This window comes from Limanda limanda, chromosome 2, assembly GCF_963576545.1.
Source record: "Limanda limanda chromosome 2, fLimLim1.1, whole genome shotgun sequence".
Classification (NCBI taxonomy): domain Eukaryota; kingdom Metazoa; phylum Chordata; class Actinopteri; order Pleuronectiformes; family Pleuronectidae; genus Limanda; species Limanda limanda.
In genome coordinates, this window is record NC_083637.1 from 13136562 (window position 1) to 13156693 (window position 20132).

The following is a 20132-nucleotide window of genomic DNA, read 5'->3' on the forward strand; positions in this document are numbered from 1 at the left end:
CACTGAATGTGCCCTTTAAACGTCCCCGGCTCAGACTTGGCAATGGACACGAATATGGCGCAGGTCTTCACCTTCGACCTCGGATATTTATCCAACCTCGTTTTTCCGTTTGACAGAATCCATGTCCATCATTCAAAATTCTCGCGATAAATGGCACGGATATATTAGGGCGGATGGAGGAGCCTCGTCCACTTGAAGGGGCGTTGGGTTTCCTTGAGGACCAGTGTGAGGTTTGGAACAGTCTGCAGTTTGCCCCAGAAACATCCAACCATGTCGGACGCGGTGGTCAGTTTCATGAAGGACTTCTTGGCCGGTGGTGTCGCCGCTGCCATCTCCAAAACGGCTGTGGCTCCTATCGAGAGGGTCAAGTTGTTGCTGCAGGTAAATTAATTGATCCAACTGTTGCACACTGCGTGGACACGTGTTGTCTGCCTTGTGCGTAAAGCGTGCGTAAATGTTGGATAACTGATCAATTTAACATCAAATTGTACAAATGGAATTGGTTTTAACAGAAGCAAAGAGTAGTCATGCGTGAATTAGGTTAATTTGATCCGGTGCATAATGTCAAGTGGCACGTGGGAGCTCTTGCGTCAATGGGGAGATGGTTTTACGCACCGGACTTTGCAACGTTGCTGCTCTGACGGGGACGGTGACAAGTCCTTGATATGTGATTCCATAAAATCAAGATATCAATAATTCATGATGCTATCTGTTTATAAAGTACATTTTTGCCCTTCTTTCACAGACGACCGCAGTAATATTCAGAGAAATTGAATTGCTAAATTTAACTTGGAGTAAGTAATCCAATCCAGAGCAGAATCTCAAGTGACAGGAGATGGAGGCTGCTGCCACCACTACAGCACATGATGCCTGAATAGAGAATACGAAACACAGACTGATATTATGTAAAAATAATAAGTTATCAACAGTGAAATAAAACATATGAGAATATATTATATCATTATTTTATAAGGCGTGACAAAGTTCATTTGCACAACATTTAACTATATCATATTAACTCCCTGTGGTATGCACCTATTTTTATTTTTATAAAATGATCTTTTCTTGTCTCTGCTTGCAGGTCCAACATGCCAGCAAACAGATCACCAAGGAGATGCAGTACAAAGGCATCATGGACTGTGTGACCAGGATCCCAAAGGAGCAGGGCTTCTATTCCTTCTGGAGAGGCAACCTGGCCAACGTGATCCGTTACTTCCCCACCCAGGCCCTCAACTTCGCCTTCAAGGACAAGTACAAGAAGGTCTTCCTCGGTGGAGTGGATCAAAAAACACAGTTCTGGCGCTACTTCGCCGGTAACCTGGCATCCGGTGGCGCAGCTGGTGCCACTTCGCTCTGCTTTGTCTACCCTCTGGACTTCGCCAGAACAAGACTCGCCGCCGACATCGGAAAGGGCAACGCCGAGAGAGAGTTCTCCGGTCTCGGCAACTGCCTCTCCAAAGTCTTCAAGAGCGATGGCCTCAAGGGTCTTTACCAAGGCTTTAACGTGTCAGTTCAGGGCATCATCATCTACAGAGCCGCCTACTTCGGATGCTTCGACACAGCCAAAGGTGCGCACATCTGTCCGACCTGACCTTTAACATGTTTTCAACATGTGTGTGTGTGTGTTTTCCAGTAATGAGCGTGTGTCTTGACTCTTCCCTCGTGCAGGCATGCTGCCAGACCCGAAGAACACGCACATCGTCATCACCTGGGCGATCGCCCAGACTGTCACCGCTGCTGCTGGTATCATCTCATACCCCTTCGACACCGTCAGACGTCGCATGATGATGCAGTCTGGACGCAAAGGAGGTGAGCGTCACTCATGTCCTTTAACTGAGGAATTCCATCCGTTTGGTGCATTTTTACGCACGCATCCATTGCATGTACACATCACTAACTCGGTTCTAAATTTCCACAGCTGACATCATGTACACGGGCACAATTGACTGCTGGAGGAAGATCATGAAGGACGAGGGATCGAAGGCCTTCTTCAAGGGGGCCTGGTCCAACGTGATCAGAGGCATGGGGGGTGCCTTTGTGCTGGTGCTGTACGACGAGATCAAGAAGTACACATAATAAACTCTCTCATCTCCGAGTGCCAAAGGAAGCCTTCTCTCTGTTTGAGTCTTAAATCTTGTGATCGGGCGATAACAGCTTGTGGTGAATTACAATGTGGATATGTGTTCCTCTGCAGGGTTTAACATGCCTCCCTCTGTATATATCCCATCTATCCTGTGCATCATCACATCTCCGATCAACCACCGGTCACTCCCCGCCATACGCTCCTCATGTTAGTCAGTTTGTGAAGCAGTTGCTGAGGCCATGTAATATTGTGTTGTGACCACTCTGACCCATGTATCCAACCTCATACACCATTTTATTAAAAATAAAAATGTATTATTCAATGGTCCAGTCTTTTTCCAACACATGTTCTGTTGTCATCTGCTGTTAAATGGACTTGTCACAGTAAAACACAGTTAACATTACTGATGGCTCTGTTCTATTCAAGAGTCCCAGTCATGTCACCATTAAAGTGGGTGAGCAGGTACAATAACTGAAGGACCCTGAAACTGAAGCTGCGAAATTCCTCATTAATCTTCATCCTAAAATGATGGGGGATGTAAGATGCACCTGCATTCAACCTCTGTGGAGAAAATGTAAAGTTGACACAGCAGCTCTGAAGTTAGTTGCAGCACAAGGGGAAAATGTAGCAGGAAATACAAATAACATTGAAATATAATCTAGAATGAGCAAGATATACTTAATACAATATTAGGGTGTTTTTTTAAATGCAATTTAAAGGTACATTTCTCAAAAATCCTTTGGAATATACAATATGTTTAGCCCTCTTTCTTAGATTTTGGATTTTAGTAGTTTACTGTGGGTCTTGATGCTGTTACTACTGTCAGTGTAAACCCAATACAGTTAAAATATCTGAATCAAGATCATGAAAACGTCTTTAAACCGAAAGATGACGTATGCTCCCTGATTTTCACTTCTAACAATCTGTTCCAACCAAGAATACATTACAAATTATCTTCCGTTTTCTTGCAAGTGGTCACGGGAATGTTGGACAATTACTTAAGATTGACTGTTCTCCAAGATGTAAATAACACACTTCTTATTAATGGAAGTAGCAGCCTTTTTATTTAAGTAACAATATATTAATAACAACAAATATTAACTTCCCTATAACCTTGCAATTTTGTTTATAATTCTATAGCACATCAGAATTTGAACACTTGTGAGAAATTTCATAAATAAACCAAAATGTCACTTACTGATATAATAAATTCATTTCTTTTGTAATTTTTGTACTGCATAATTTATAATAGCAGTTGATGTCAAGGCAATATTTTCTACAGAAATGCACCAAGCAATCTTACCACACTATTGAGAAGCCACAGTTGAACTATTAGAGAGCCTTGTTTGCTATACTTTAGCATTAAAACAGTCGAACAAAATTCCAACTTCTTTATAATTGTAAACTTGAAACAAGGTCTCCAGCAACATGCTTCTTAAACTGCATTCAAACACCAACAGAACTCCAGGGGTTGTATGTTCTAGGGAGCTTCTCCTGGTGGCCCCAAGGAAAATCCCCAGATAATATTCCCGTGAGGCCACGAGAGAGAACAGCAGGAGGTTCTCTGGACGATTCACTGCGAGCGAGTGGGCACATTGATGATGTTGATAACCTCCATTGACGTAAAGCCGACAAAAAATCAAATATCTCAATATGAAAAAGAAATCCAGTACACAAGGAAGACACCGACGACGATGATCCGGAGACCAGGGAAACTCCCGCTGTGTTCTTCGTATGTAAAAGGGAAACTCTGGAGTTCATGTCTGAAAACGGCTTGAGTAGCTGTATTGTTTTTGAGACGTGGGTGCAGGCATGCTGCCGGAGTCTGTGGTGGTGGAAACTGCTCTGGAGCTGTGGTTGGTGGAACTAGCAGACCTGGGACCCACTGCACAAAAGAAAGACACTTATCAATACACGCTCAAAGGAAATACCAAACATTTTTAAATTTCTCCATGTCATAGTGCAGGTAAAAAACCCACACACAAGCACACACATCAAATTGCTATTGAGGAGCTTTATATTCTACTTTGTATTTTACACGATAATACTATAAAGATGCAAGAAAATCAGTCCTTAATATTATCCCCCTCCTAGATTTATTTAAAACAATAAAATGTTTTTTGCGATAAGAGCAGGAGCTTCAGCTGAGTTGTTATTGACGTGTGTTTCCACAGCTGCTTTGCTCTGTCTGAAAGTCTTGTTCTGTAGCCATCTGATGGCAGCAGCACCGTGACCCAAGCTGATTCTCTCTGCCCGTCTTAATTAAACCATCAGATTCAAACACCCACAGGCTACTAGAAAAACGCCCTGTTCACACCTGTACTTAGCAGCGACCACATGTGATCAGATCACTCAGGACAGATATTAAAACACGGTATGAGGTCAATGACTCCCTGTGAACCTACTTTTTAGAAGGATAACCCTCTGTGAGGGTTGTGTACTCGGGTGGTAAGATGCTGTGAAGTTACCTCAAGAGTTGGATTGTCTAAAAGTGAAAATCCATATTTTCTGACCCTCCTGGTTCTGTCGTACATATGAAAGATGTAAATGGAGGAGAGATGGACAAGAAATGCTTGTTTTTATAAACAGTCATGTGTAGTTGAAGACCCTGAATGAGCAGGTATCCAGTTGCCAATTGACTATTAACACAAGAAAATTTTTCGGAAGTAGAAACAAAGAAACTTGCCTGAGTTTGATTCGAAGGAGGACCTGTCTTTCTTTGAAGAGGGCCGAGACAGTGGGTAGACAGGACCTCCATAATATGATGCTAGTCGCTGGTAATCTTTCTCCTGCTCGGAGCGCTTCATCCCATATGTGGGCTTGGCAGACTGCAGTCGCTTCATAAAAGCCTGCAAGGAAAACATTCAATTCACATTTTGAGAATCCATTCTAAGACACATCTTCTCCTACCACTAAAAAAAAGTCAAACCACCTGTGCAACTGTCTTGAAATTGTCAGTTTCAACACATTGTTAAAGCCATCGTGTTTAAGACTTTCAGGTAAACTGACTCTTGCAGATGAGGGAATATGTTTACAGGAGGACGGTTGAACATCAAGTGCTTTACCTGTGCGAAGGTGTTGAGCACTTAGATGTTAAGACACGTATCCATCAGGCAGTGGAATCATCTGATTGCTTAGTTAGTGGCTTAAACATTCTAACATTCCTGTATATGCTCATAATTAAAGTCAGTCAGTATCTCTAGCTTTGTGTTGCTATGCCTGACTTCAGCCACAAAACCTTTATAAGAAGTAAGACTCACAACAAACACACACCAATTCTCCAAAGATCTGCTGGATTTTACACTCACTGCAGACAGACTTGTCCCCTACGGATTTCTCCAGTGTGTGAATAATTATAAATCTCTCCCCTCTACATTGGAAAATTAAGTACTTTGTGCAACTGGCCAATCTTGAAAGTGCACAACTAGCTCTACTTGTGCAGGACACATGTATGATGTGTTGGGTGGATACACTCATCACCCGGCAGATTCAGTTACTTCACTCTAAGAATAGAGAAGGCGAAATGCATCACGAGGAAGAACAGTTTGTCCTGATAATGACGGGAACTTATTCCTCTATTCAAAAGCAATAAGTATTAATTGTCTAATCAGTAAAAATGATGACAATAAAAGAAAAGAACGAGGAGTTTCCCCTGTTTTCAGTTATTGACAGTAAAAAAAAATGGCAACTCCAGAATGAATTTGCTGAATAAACACTGCTGCTGGTCTGAACGTGTGGTTTTATTACTGCGTGGTAAAGCAGAGTGAATATAGGAGGAGAGAGGCTGCAGCTGCAGACAAGAACTGTCTGTAAATGTCACTCTGTGGGTCTGCGCGAGCCCCCCCCCCCCCCACCTGCTGCCGTCTGTCTCAGTCCATCCGTGTCTGCTTTCAGGGAGGACACTCTACATCTAGTCTCCTTAAACATATAGTCTGACCTATTCGTTTCCAATGATCCTTATCATGTTTCCAACGATATTAACAATGCAGAAAAGATTTGCATTTATGTTTACAGTTTTTGGAGGAAGATTATGTATAGTTTTTATTGAAGTTCTATATATTTGTCTGTATTTTTTCCACTATAGTGACACATATCACAAAATAAACTTGACCTATCTTTACTATCTTTTCATCCATACATCACCACCTTATATTCTATGTTATTTGGAAGATTTACAATTGTTTCATTGTGGTCAATGGACTGTATTTATAACACCTCTCCAGTCTTATCAACCACACAAACCGCTTTACAGCAGTCGTTTCTATATGCAGCACAGCTGGAGGTGCTGGGGATCAAACCACTGACACTGTGGCTAGTGGACGACCCGAACTACCTCCTGAGCCAAAGTCGCCCCATATATTAGGATGATATTACTTTTCTTTAACCAATAAACAAATTGAGATCTCTTTTCCAAGAAAGACCAGAGAAGGGCAGAGGACAAGTAAAAACAAACACGGACAGATTTAGCAAACAGGACAAACACAGAACAAGCAAGACAAGACAATCAGAGTCATACTGAAGAGATTGTATGTTAAAAGTTACTATAATAAATCAGTTTTGACTATACGGCAAAAAAACCTCTGGAATTCATCCCATACGTTGCAAAGATAGAATTTAGTTCTCTTCTTGTAGTTTTTGAGGGCCAGCCCAATTTTTCATAGTTCAATGATGAGTATGCAATGTGTTGTATTGGAGCGAGAGACGGGAATACATGCTATTTGCAAAGGGTTAGATTTTGACTCTATTAATAGAGTGTTTTTCCACACTGACCTCAGATTTGATATCAGAGTTAGATAAAAAAAAAAAAGATTGAATCCACATCTTCTCTACTACCTTTCCATGGATCAGACGCTTCAAATGATCCCATCGAACCTTATTCCAATAAAGCATTGTTCATTTACACGGTTCAATCTCACTCACCAGATTCTCTGTCTCGATGCGCTTCTGATCCCGACTCCTGTTGACTGCGCTGTGATGAAGGTGAGTGGCAGGCGAGTTGCTGGCCTTCTTGGTTTTCTTCTTCGCCGCACTCTCTGGTCTGGAGTCTGCAGAAAGGCGCGACAGCACCCGAAACAGGCGCTGGTTCTCCTGCTCTATACGCCGGACATCGTTGTTGTTGAATGAGAAGTTCTTCCTGTTTTTCGGTCCAGGATAGCAGGCGGCCAGTCCACCTTCAAGTTGACTATCTGACATGAGGGAGTCTGATGGATGAAAAGGACAATGGTTTAAATATTTACATTTTCTTTAACAGAGTTACTGGGTTTTATGCAATGTTAATCTGAGGCAACTTATTTTATGCCCAATACTTTGCTTAGTCCCAGTTAAATGAACATAATTGATAATGTGGTTTCTGAACTTACACTCTGAGTCCTCGTACCGACATGTATCGCTGAGGCCACTGGAGGGCATACTCTCCTGCTGCGGCTCACCCGAGCTTCGCTCCTCTGCGTGGATCAGGTCCAACGACTGCAGGGGGGTGATGTCAGGAGAGGAGAGGGGGCTCACGTATGTCACTGTATCATCCGACTCCTCTGTACAGCTGGTGGTCAGGTCCTGAGATCCCGCCCCACCCTCTGCGGACCGTCTGTCTCTCGAAGAAGTCGATAAAGACGACTTCTTGGGTTTGTGAGCGGTGGAGGACCTTCTACAACTGCAGCTCGAGCAGCTTTCTGAGTCTGCTTCCTCGGTTGTGGTGGGGGATGGAATTTGGCTGCGCAATTTTCTTGTCGTTTTTTTAGAAGCTTGTGTATTTCTCCATTTCAAGGCTTTGGCAGTGGACACCCCTTCTTCTTCAGTCTCATCTGGACTCTGGTTGTATATGTCTCTATCATTTAGCTCAGCCAACAGAGCCATGGATGCCTTATTGGGTCTTTTAGAGAGCACCTTGTATTCTTCCTCACTATCACTGCTGTCACTGATGCCTTTAACTGACATATAGGCTGCAGATGATACGTTAGAAACCCTTCGCTTACTTTCTTCCTTTGACAGACAGCTGTTCTTTTTACTTTCCCCAATGCTTCCGTTGTTGTCAATTTTCTGCCGGTGGTTTATTGTCCCATAAGTCCTCTGGGACAAACCACTATTTGCTTTTTCAGTCTGTTTTGCTCGAAGCTTCACTTTCACCGGTGGATTATCCATCGCTTCACCTCCTTCTCTGCAGACGCTAGTCGGCTTTGCTCGAAGCTTCTGTTTCACCGGTGGATTCTCCATATTTTCGCCTCCTTCTCTGCAGACGCCACCGTCGTCAGCATCACTGTCGAAAAAAGAGTGATCCACCTCATCTTCTACTTCACTGGAGGTGAGCATGACTCGTCTGCTCGAACCCACTGAACCTGTCGGATAGTGTGAGGATGACGTCATTTATAGATTATAGAACAACAGCTTTCCACAATTTAGGCCATTTTACATAACATTACCTTTACTTCATAATACAGCTTACCATAGTGTCTATCATTACACCCACACAACATGAAAATCAATATAGCAAACTCATAAAAGTACCAGATTGCACGTTAAAGCTTAAATGATTGATGCCTGTTAAACTCATCGATAGAAAATACATATTTTTAAATTTTTAAGTGTAAATAATCTATAATAATTATCTATATTGGTGCATAAGCTTTAGTTGTCAAATACAAGGTCAGTATGCTGGATGGAAATGGATTGTTTCAACAATTTAAGTTTAGCATATTATTGACAATATATTTTTTATGAAGGAGAAGCTTGCTTAGTTACAGGCTGAGTAAATTCACTTTTGATGTTTAACTGTGTTTGGTTTGTTTGATTATTTTTCTTATTCGTCACCAAGTCTGTTGGTCTTCGGTTGTGCAAAAAAGTGTGAATGAAATCTGTTTTAAAAGCGTAATTGGCAAACATTTGAATAACTCAACAATCGTTTGATTCCCTTTTCAAGCACAAATGCAAAGAATTTGCTGGTGCAAGCTTCCTTAAAGAAGAACTTCCCATTTGATCTGTTTCATATGGCATCAAGTCGAGTTTGGTAATTTGATTTGAGGACAAGACCTTCAAACATACAAGGGATGTTCACCATCTAGTCCTATCTTCTTAAAAAAAAGTTGCATATCTTTAGTGGCTAAAACAAAACCAAGCACATAGAGACCGAGATGCAGAACTGTGATTGATTTGTAATTGAGGAGCTGGTCGTGTGTCTCATTTGAATGAATAACAACGAGAGCACATATTAAACCATATTAGTCAAATACTGTAATTAGGTATAAAGTATGACAAACATGTTTACCTTGAGATTGAGACCGAGCAGCTCTTGTTATGATAATTCCGGGTCAACAGGGACACTTTCCTCCGCACAGAACACAGCTGATCACCCAGGAAACATGATGGAAAAGCCTTCGAGCTTGAAATGAGGTTTTTATCCAACTAGCTAAACTAAACTCCGCCGGGTTACAGCTAACTCTAGCGACGTGGCAGCGAGATCGTACCTGACGTCGAGAGACAGACGATGTTTGACGTGTGTCGGTTTTGATCGCCTCTTCAGACCCGATGAGAAGAAGGAACACAGGAACCCTAGAGGTGAGGGAGAGCTCAGATCGTGGCAGCGGGAGCTTGTGGACACATTTCCGCTCAAATCTTAGCCGGCAGCAGGTCGTAGAGGCATTTCCGGTGTGAACAGTAACGACTTGTGATAAGTAAAGGCAAGCTGCCTATGTTCCACACTGTTGAGAGAGAGCTGCCTCTGATGGGACACTGTTTACAGGCAGTTGCCTTTGTTGTTACACTGTCTTGAGGAAGCTGTGACTGAGAGCAACTTTATCTGTTAGTGATTTATTCAATAAGAAAGAAACTGGTTTATGAAATCAACAAAAGCTCCAAATCAATCAGATCCATCCATCTGGGTGTCGATGGATCGATCCTTCACCCTCCCCTTCCAAACATGAAAGAGAACCTGTGGTGGCCTTCATGTGTCAAAAAAACTCAAAAGGTTTAGTTTTTCCAGGCTGGATTACTGTAAAACAAAACATGGCAGCCTCCGTAGAGAGGACCCCCTCCTGATATAAATATACAGAATTTAAATATAAAGGGCAATTTCTAGGGTAGAGAACACAACAAGCCCTACAATTTAGATGAAACACACAGTAAATATATAACTAGGATGATTTTTTATTCAATTTCTGCCAAGAAATCCCTTTCACCTAAATCTTGTACACTGAACCTTTACATTTCATATAACAGCAGATATATAGAAGATAACCTGGGCATGGAACATTACCCCCTAACCCCTAAGACATTGTTATGGGATGAAAACTAATATATCTCGATATTTAGCATAGAAAATATGTATTCGGGAATTCGGCCGTATTAAAATGCAGCCTCATAAACGAGCATGTTTCAAAATACAAGTGGATAAATACAGATGATTTATTCTTGGTGCTCAGAACAGTAGTACACTGATAAACATTCACAAACATCGCTTGTTGCCTTCAAACGGAGTGGCAGCAGCTGCCTCAAATGGTTCTGTTGCCACCGGAAGTGACGCTTCGAGCTGCCTCTGCCACGATTTGAGCTCGTTGTCTCTTTCATGCTGCCAGCGCGACATAGTAACAACAAGACGTCACTTCCTAGCAACAGTTGCTATGCGGCAGACAGCAGCGTTAACCGGTCAAATGGATAAATAACCAAGAATAAAACAAATATACAATCGAAAGTTATATAGTAAATTTTATATGTATATATACCATTGTCTTTATTTATATATTAATACTTATTTTTATACCTTGTGCCAGTTTTGTTTTTTATCCTAAGTCTTTGCTTTATTCCTAGCGTGTTCTTATTGATCTGTCTTATTTAATGTCTTTGATTTTATTGGAAAGCTCTTTAAGCTGCATTTAATATAAGAAAAGTGCAATATGAATGAAACGTATTCTTCTATTATTATTATTGTTATAAGTAACGATTAAAAAACACAGAATACAATACAAGTATACAACACTTACCTACTCTGTCCAGAGACGGTTTGTTCCTTTATCCAACATGAGAAATAAAAATTGAACAAGGAGATACAGACACAGTAAAAGAGACAGGTCCCCTTCAAAGTAAAAGTTCAGGAGACTCAAAGTTCTCCTTGATGAGTTGGATAAATGTTATAATCTTCAACCAACAGATGATAGTATTGGGAGATGGTAAAACTCCAAACCACTTTTTGAATTGTTATTTTCAGCAAGAACTATATTTAATTTAATTGATGGTTTGGGTTTTATTCTGCGATTTTCTTTTATATATAAATGTATTTTTATATATTGACTAAATTGTTTTAGTCAATATATAAGTTGTTGTCTGCGTCAACATATTAACACAATCTGGCTTTTAAACAGAGATTTCATAGAGACACCTAAATATAACCCCACATTACACAATCTGGCTTTTAAACAGAGATTTCATAGAGACACCTAAATATAACCCCACATTACCGTGATTTGCCCTGACAGTCAAAAGTAAAACTAAACCCAAACTATTTAAACATACATAGGAACAGAAGCTGTGGAGGAACAGAGAAGAGGTCATTTAGTTTTTCCATGGGGATCTATTATGCCAAAGTAACTGCTCCCTCCAGTGCATCTCCATTAACAAGGGAGGGGATTATCTGGAGGCGCGTCCCCTGAAATCACAATTTGTCATGGTTTCCTCCTAATAACGTAGTTAGACCCAGAAGTGACACACACTGATGAAATGCCGATGTCCTGGGACAATGGTCCTTGGAGGAATCTATCGTATAAACCTGTGTCTGGTCACTGTCATCGAATTTACATGCCAATGCAGGATGGGTAGAGATGGGGATTGAATAGGGGTATTACTGTGACAGTCCCACACAATCAACCCATGCATAAGAAACCACAAAGAGTGACAGTGTAACATTCAAAGATATATATTTTTTAAATCATAAAGTGCACAATTCTTTATGTCTGCTGGTAAGAGGGGAAAAGCATAAATCTGACTCTGACAACTGACTGGTTGTGAAAACTCAATTACAGCCAGTGATTGTTTTCCAATAACGTCAGAGGGATCAGGCTCCAAAGGTTTAAGAAGCAGATTCTCCAAGAGCAAAGTATTTGTCAAGAGTGAAACTTTCAGAATTCGAATTACTATTCATTCACCCACAAATATATAAATAACCGAAGACTAACAATAAGAATTAGGATAGATTTCACTTCATTTTATTATAAATTAATAACAAAAAAAATTGCGTAATTGTCTGTTACAGGACTATAGCAACATATTGTATTGTTTATTAAATTTCAGAAACTCATCAAATGCAAAAAAGAAAACTTTGAGAAGCAGAAGCTATTTCCATTTTTTTTATTTGAATAGGTTTTATCAGTCAAAAATAATTTTGTGGATTTATATTCTATTGAGAAGACTTATCTAACTAGAATGGCCCTAAAAGAGCACATACATCATCGGCTCAACAGTCCCCTACAATTAAATTCACTAGATGCAGATTCTTTATTGGATCTGCACTGAATTACACACACATAAATGTCAATCCACTATCAAAAGGAAAGAAAATATATTGTACAGTTTAATCATTTTATTCAATCAGCCAAATAGAATAGTGGAACATAGATCTATCAGCTGGTCTTCAATCGGACACAAGTTTGTTTACAGTAACACAAAGCAACAACATCTTGAGGTTTTGAAAACCTTGAGGCATCGTATCTATCTTGAAAATAAAACGAGCCTGCTAAGGGAACATATTTCACCGGCCTTCCTTAAATTAAATAATAGTGAGTACTTAGAGTGCTCATTATGATGATAATCACAAATTACTCAAATTGGCAAAGTTGGACATGTTCCTTTACCACAAACAGGATATCGTGTGACTCCAGTTTTCCATATTCTTTTCCATTATGAAACAATGTCCATGAGACAGGCCGTGAGCTCAGATGATCTTTGGCCTCTGAGGCAGACACAGATTATAATACGCTGTCTGATCCCAAAAGTCTGGTCCTTTCCATCCACACCAGCCCTTTGGGAGATACAATTCACAACAAGGTCAACACTGTACATGAAAAGGGATTTTTTTTTTCACACCGAGCAAAATACAGCCACTGTGGATGCACGTGAACAGTTACCTTGTCTGTGATAACCTGCAGGTCTTCTGCTCCTGTGTAATGTGGATCTAAGATGAGATAGCGGATCTGCCCTGTGGTCTCGCTCCAGGTCACACCCAGAATAGTGTGAGCCAAAACTCCCCCACCTGCAACACAGCACCAACTGTTAACAAACCTCTAAATCTAACTGGGAATTAAAGATCTACTGACTTTGTTCGACACAACTAAAAAATATTATTACAACATAATATTGGCTTTTGAAAATGCAGAACCCCTCTTTCACTAAGTCAGGATTTAGTATTTGCATTTAAGGGGAAATTTGTTGTTTTTAAGAGCAGTTAATTAAAATCTTTAATAAATACAATATACATTACCCAAAGAATTACATTTATCACACACGCATCAGTTTCTCATACGATCGTGGAGGCTATGAGGATAATTCACACTGTGTTTACAAATGCGATACTAAATGTGCCTTTTGGTGATTAGACAGATTTAGATGCTGTCTAGACTCTGGAATAAATAACCTGTCAATCAATTGTGGTCCCACAGAAGGGTCCAGTCCTATATTTGGAATTTCCAAGGTGATCCGATCAATCATATTATGTTAATTACATTGTTGCTGTAAATTGAAGGTATGACGATATTATAATCTTACAAAACCCTATCCGAATGTATTACTTACATATAGTAAACAATAAGTCATAACTATGTATTGTTGAGCAGGTTGATTAAAACACAAAATGCTTATGATAATAATAATCTGTCATTCAGCTCACCGATCATGATAGGAGTTCCCTCTGTGAGGAAGTGGTTGGCCAGTTCTCTGCCTTTCGATCCCAAGTCAGACCCCTGACTGAAAAGAACACAGATAAGCTGTCAGGAAAAAAAAGCATCCATTTCAATGTTATCATACACAAGGTGCTGATATGTAACCACACCTCACAAACATGATCTTGGAAGTGACTCCGAGCAGCTGGTTCAGAACCAACTGAACCTCTATGGATCCGATCCACTGACGTGATCCCACAAAGGACGACTGCTTGTCTCCAACGTCGGCTAAAGCCTGTGAAACAGAGACCAGCACATATGCAAATTAGAAACAAACAAAAGGTAACACAGGTATATTTCCTATTGTGTGGTGGTCAAGTTCACAGATATACCCGTTGTATCTCTTTGTGAGTGGGCACAGGCCGCTCTACAAAGCCTTGCTGCTGGAACCAGGAGCAGATGGTCTGCAGGGAGCGATAAGCACAGCCCCAGCCATTGTCATCCATCCGGTCCTGCATGTAGTGGTGATAGCTGTAGATCCCCTGGACCAAGTACAGCTTCAAAAAAAGGAAAAAAACAGTATTATGGTTTCTATTTAATGCACATTTCTGCAGGAGACAGAGTGTGACATGGTAATTAGCCGTACCTTCCCATCATCCACGGTAGGGTGTGTAAGGACCAGGTGAGGGTTGCGCAGGTAACCGTCTCTGTAGGGCTCGCTGGGAAAGTGGTACGCGTTGGCTCTTCTAAAATAAGGCCGGTCATCGGGGAGCTCAAACTGTTGATGCAGCTCCTACAGACAGACATTTCATGCAGAATTAATTTACAACTACAATCTGGAGCTTGAGCTAATCCAACGGCTGCCGGATAAATAAAAATGTTTCTGTATCTCATTCCTCGTCTGGATCATATTGGAACGACATAGACTCCACCAGAGTTGAACTCTAATATCAGGAGATGTACAAGTTGCTTGCAAGTGCATTATAGAATTTAAGGAAGCTCCGTGTGCGGTTCTCACCTTACGCTGCGTCTCCAGTTGGCCGTCAGCCACTCCTGTTGGGTAAACCACGGTCACTAGTCCTTTAGGCTTCGGAAGAAGAAAGTGCAGCGGCTCGGGCACCAACAGCGTCGTCCCTTTCATGTGCCGCAGGGTCACTTTCTCCATCTCACATAGCTGCTGAGTGAGCGCTTCCACAAGGCTCTCGCAGGCACTGCACGACAGAGGAAATATTGTCGACAGTGAGAAACGAGGAGTACTATGTCTGGTGTAGAATATTTGAAAAGTTTGATCAGTAGTATGAATCCAGATAAAAATAAAAAAATAACATACTCTCTGACCGTGTCGTCGCAGCTTGTACAGACAGCACAGTCCATGGGGAGAGTCGCCGACAGGAAGTGGGACTTCTGGGCGGTTCTGGTGAGGACGGGAGCTGGGAGGGGACCTGGGTTTGTCACCTCCATCATGAGTTGGAGGTTTATGACACTCTACATGATACAGATACAAATATGGGGAGATAAAAAACACTTAAGGATGATGAGGTGTTTTCAAATATCTGAAATTATCTTGCAGCTACGGTGTGGAAAATTAGTTTGGTCCATGTGATAAAAACTTGAAAAATATTCTGCAGTGTTCCAGCAACATTTCTGATCTATTGGGACATTATTACTATTTCTGTCTTGGCACTCCCACTCCCTTTCTCGCTGTTAGAAAAACTTACGGCTGCTGAACTTCTTCTGCTTTTCTTTTTTCCAGATTTCTTGCCAAAGCTCTCCTGCTCATCTGACCTGCAGTGAATAAAAATAGAAATGACTGTGCTGCTGATGAAGAAAGAGACAAAACTACAGACTCGTCCACAAGATCATCAAAAGCTGCTACTGACTCACTGTATCCACTGATGTACGTCTTCAAACAGCATGTCTGGGGTTATGTCTTCAGGTGTTACATGTATGTCTTTGTTTGGCCAGATAACAACAGGGCTGTCGCAGACCACGAGGGCGCAGGATTCAGATTTCATCTGAGAGCGAAGGGTCTCGAATGTTTCTGACATGGCCTTGTGCATCCGAACCACTGACACAGGGACAGAGAGAGAGAGAGAGAGACAGTGTTACAGTTTTTCACAGTTGTTAACACACAAAAAGCAAAAATTCGGCACAATTTGCACAACGTTCACTTCATGTACCAATAGCTTGACCCAATTTGGCACTACTTCACACTCCCTTATCTCATTAGACTCTGACTTTCCTTCTTTACACTCTGATGTAAATTACACATCACCTTGTTGTCAAAACACTACACACAATGTTCAGCTGTTGCACACACTTCTCAAGCAAAATCTCAAAGCATCAACCCACAACACACAAATACTCAAATCTCTAAACATTCAAGTCTGTTGAGTAATCAACAGCAATCAGGACTGCAGCATATAAGTGCCTTCAGCCTCTGTTTTGTTTGATGAACAATGGAGAACATGGAAGATATCGACAACCAGAGAAGGAGAGGGGTAAGAGTGAGAGGAGGAGGAGGAGGTAGAGGAGAAAGAGGAGGAAGAGGAGGTCAAGCAGGAGGAGGGAGAGGAAGAGGAGGCAGACGAGGTAGAGGAGGACAAGCAGGAGGAGGGAGAGGAAGAGGAGGCAGAGGAGGACGAGGAGGTAGAGGAGTAGGAGGACAGAGACAAGTAAGAGGAGGAAGAGGAGGACAATGAGGAGGAGAAGGACAAGGAGAAGAAGGAGGAGAAAGAAGAAGGAGAATGGTCATCTCTAATGAGATTCGGGCCACTGTGGTAGACCATGTGCTCAACCATGGTTTGAGCATGAGGGAGGCTGGCCAGAGGGTCCAACCAAAACTCAGCCGCTTCACAGTTGCTGCCATCATAAGAACCTTCAGGATGGAGAACAGGTATGAAATCTATTTGCCTTGTGTACTGTAATACTGCATATCAATAGAATACAGTGTGCTCACAGTATTTATATTTTGCAGGGCTGAAAGAGAACCACACCGTGGAGGAAGAACACCCATTTTCACAGCCGAACAGGAGACTGAAATTGTAAATATGGTTCGTGAGAACAACGCTATCACACTCAAACAAATACAAACTAGGATCCTGGCTGACCATGCTACATTTAGAAACGTCCAGACCATCAGCCTCTCGACATTGGATCGTGTTCTTCATAAGAATGCCATGCGGATGAAGCAGGTGTACCGTATCCCATTCGAACAGAACACAGACCGCATCAAGGAGTTACGGCGAGAGTTTGTGCTTGTTAGTACCAAACATTCAGCACTGACACATGTATGTATTGTACCTGTAATCCAATATTGTTCCTTTTCTACAGTGTCTCACTGTAGCCCACTGTGTTGACCTCTCTGTGTCCATACTGTAACTTGCATTCTCATGCTTTCTGTGTCAGCGGATCCAGGAGCATGACACTGCTAATGTGTTCTACCAGTACATCTTCATTGATGAGGTGGGATTCAACCTGGTGAAGAGGAGGCGACGGGGCAGAAACGTCACTGGCCAGCGGGCCATTGTTGAGGTCCCCGGACAGCGTGGTGGGAACATCACAATGTGTGCTGCCATGAATCACCAGGGGATCTTGCACCGTCATGCCCACCTAGGGGCCTATAACACTGCCCGTCTCCTCGTCTTCCTGGATGGCCTGTATGACCTGCTGGTACCACCTGGCCAGATAGATGACCCACAGCGGATCGATCACGTGGTCATCTGGGACAATGTGAGCTTCCACCAGGCTGCTCTAGTGCGTCAGTGGTTCCAGGACCACCCACATTTTTCCGTTGTATACCTTCCACCTTATTCTCCTTTCCTGAATCCCATTGAGGAATTCTTTTCAGCTTGGAGGTGGAAGGTTTATGAACGGAACCCACAGGACCGGGTCCCACTGCTCCAGGCCATGGAGGAGGCTTGTGGCGACGTAAGTGTCGAGGCCTGTCAGGGCTTCATGCGCCACTCGAGGCGTTTCTTCCAACGCTGCATAGACAGGGAGAACATTGCTTGTGATGTGGATGAAGCCCTCTGGCCAGACAGGAACCGGAGGCGTGATGCCTAATTTATTTTTGTGAAGTGACTGACTCCAGAGTCAGTCATTCATATGGTGTGTTCCATTTCGATGATTGTGTTTTCAATTTTGCACTTCAGTGTGCTGTAAATGCTTGGAAGTGTGCAAGCAAATGCTTAGTTGTGTGTTCTCAATAAATGGTATGTGTGTGTCATTTGAAAATATGGCTGTGTGTACCAAATGAAAACACGAGTTCCATTTTGTGAACAGTGAAGAGATTTGATTGCAAAGAGCCATCTTGCAAAGGGAGTGTCAGGTTTAACATTTTGTGTGTGAGGTTTTGAGTTTACTGTGTGCATTTTTGAGAAAGCCGTTATTGTTTTGAAAAACGTGTGTTAACAATTGTGAAAAACTGTAATCATTTGAACATTTAAACACAGGATGATGTGATAAAGATGAGGTCTGAATTTACTTTACATAAACATTTGTGTATTTGCAGTTTATGTTGTTTTTCATGGTTTATTAGAGACCCCCAATGCTTAATTTAGGGTCAATCTTAAGCTGTTTTCAGACATTTGCCAGATTGTCCAGAAACGTTTACAACAACAAGAAATCTCATTGTCTTTCCAAGTTGACATCTTCGTCAGCAGATGGCACTGGTGTGTTTCATCTAAATGGTACAAATTGTTGTTTTATTTTCCTGTTTTTTTTAAATAAGCCCAGACTGGACAAACTAAACACCTTTTGAGTTTTTATGACAACTGAAGGCAACCACAGGTTCTCTATCATGATTGGAAGGGAGGGTGAGGGGAGAGGTAGTCAGCTGCAACATGCAACTTCACCACTAGATGTCACTATATTCTACACACTGCACCTTTAAAACCCCATCAGAACCATCAGGACTACCCCTACTTAAGTTTATTATGATATATAAAATAATAATAATAATTTAAATAATCTATGTAAGGACAGCTCAGATTAGATGATGGCAAACTAGCTCATCAGCCTTAGACATCATCCACCAAGTGAAAAACTTAATTCCTGCTCCATGCAAGATTTCCCCTCACAGTATCTGTACTTTTAGCTTTGTAACGGATTTGAATACAATATTCACCACTGGTGAACTTCCTCACATGCATATAGGACCGGATAAGATACAGATTTGTTACAGAAAAAGAAAAAAAAAACACAGGAGGGGGGTGAAGCCTGAAATAAAAAAGTCGGTACCGTCTGTGGTGTCCAGGTGACATCTGAGCTCCAGCTGTCCTCTGAGCCGGAGGATGGTTCCAGTGAGGGAGGGAACGAGCTGAGGAACCACAGAGGAGAAGTTAGCAGCCTGACACAGAACCAACTACATTATCATTAGAACCTGAGGAACCACAGAGGAGAAGTTAGCAGCCTGACACAGAACCAACTACATTATTATTGTTTAGTGTTGAATAGAACCAGAGGAACCACAGAGGAGAAGTTAGCAGCCTGACACAAAAGCAGCTACATTATTATTGTTTAGTGTTGAATAGAACCCGAGGAACCACAGAGGAGAAGTTAGCAGCCTGACACAGAACCAGCTACATTATCATATCAGTGTTGACTGGGAGCTGAGGAGACGCGGAGGGCAAACTGGGATCAGTGGAAACAGACTTCACACTGATGCGTGTTGATCTGAACCCGCTCCCTCATCAGTGTCTCCACGAATCTTCTAAACTCACCATCGTGGAGCTGAGTTCTGTCAGTTCAGGATCCGGAGGCGGACATGTCTGATGGAGGAAACCTCTGACGTGTCCGTCACCGCTGAATCCTATTGGACCTCACTGACTCCACCCACTGGTGCTGCATTCAGGGTAGCTGGTTATTTTAGGAATATAAACAGAATGTTTATTTCTCCCTTCTTTTTGACGATCAGCACAAAGGGCATTTCATAACATTTCAAGTCCTAATGATGGAAACGGGACTTTGACATTTTGTTATAATGACTGACATCAAAGACGAAAATTAGGAATAGCATCAATATATGGTGTGCTTTGTAGAAAATCAAAATTATTTCCATCCTAAATTCAGATACATTTTAATATTTAGTTGTTGTAAATATAGATTCATAAATGATAGAATGACAGCAGCTGCTCTAAATCAACTATAAACTGTACATAAAGACGAATGACATGAATGCACCCCCAAGTGAA

General features: G+C 41.7%; 3 protein-coding genes across 3 annotated transcripts; 1 reads left to right on the plus strand and 2 right to left on the minus strand.

The window, feature by feature from the left end:
• Positions 1-270: 270 nt before the first annotated feature.
• Positions 271-2076, plus strand: slc25a4 (solute carrier family 25 member 4). The gene is made up of 4 exons (XM_061092392.1): positions 271-381; positions 1082-1568; positions 1669-1809; positions 1919-2076. The coding sequence occupies exons 1-4, from the start codon at positions 271-273 to the stop codon at positions 2074-2076; spliced, it is 897 nt and encodes a 298-aa protein (XP_060948375.1).
• A 1764-nt stretch (positions 2077-3840) lies between these two features.
• cfap97 (cilia and flagella associated protein 97) lies at positions 3841-9398 on the minus strand. The gene is made up of 5 exons (XM_061084504.1): positions 9342-9398; positions 7444-8415; positions 7004-7284; positions 4770-4932; positions 3841-3968 (listed from the first exon to the last, which is right to left on the minus strand). The coding sequence occupies exons 2-5, from the start codon at positions 8387-8389 to the stop codon at positions 3841-3843; spliced, it is 1518 nt and encodes a 505-aa protein (XP_060940487.1). The 5' UTR covers positions 8390-8415; positions 9342-9398.
• A 3000-nt stretch (positions 9399-12398) lies between these two features.
• ufsp2 (ufm1-specific peptidase 2) lies at positions 12399-19717 on the minus strand. The gene is made up of 12 exons (XM_061086417.1): positions 19662-19717; positions 19180-19258; positions 15823-16006; positions 15657-15723; positions 15269-15423; positions 14957-15149; positions 14585-14731; positions 14331-14495; positions 14109-14233; positions 13947-14023; positions 13189-13313; positions 12399-13082 (listed from the first exon to the last, which is right to left on the minus strand). The coding sequence occupies exons 1-12, from the start codon at positions 19662-19664 to the stop codon at positions 12996-12998; spliced, it is 1407 nt and encodes a 468-aa protein (XP_060942400.1). The 5' UTR covers positions 19665-19717; the 3' UTR covers positions 12399-12995.
• Positions 19718-20132: the final 415 nt, after the last annotated feature.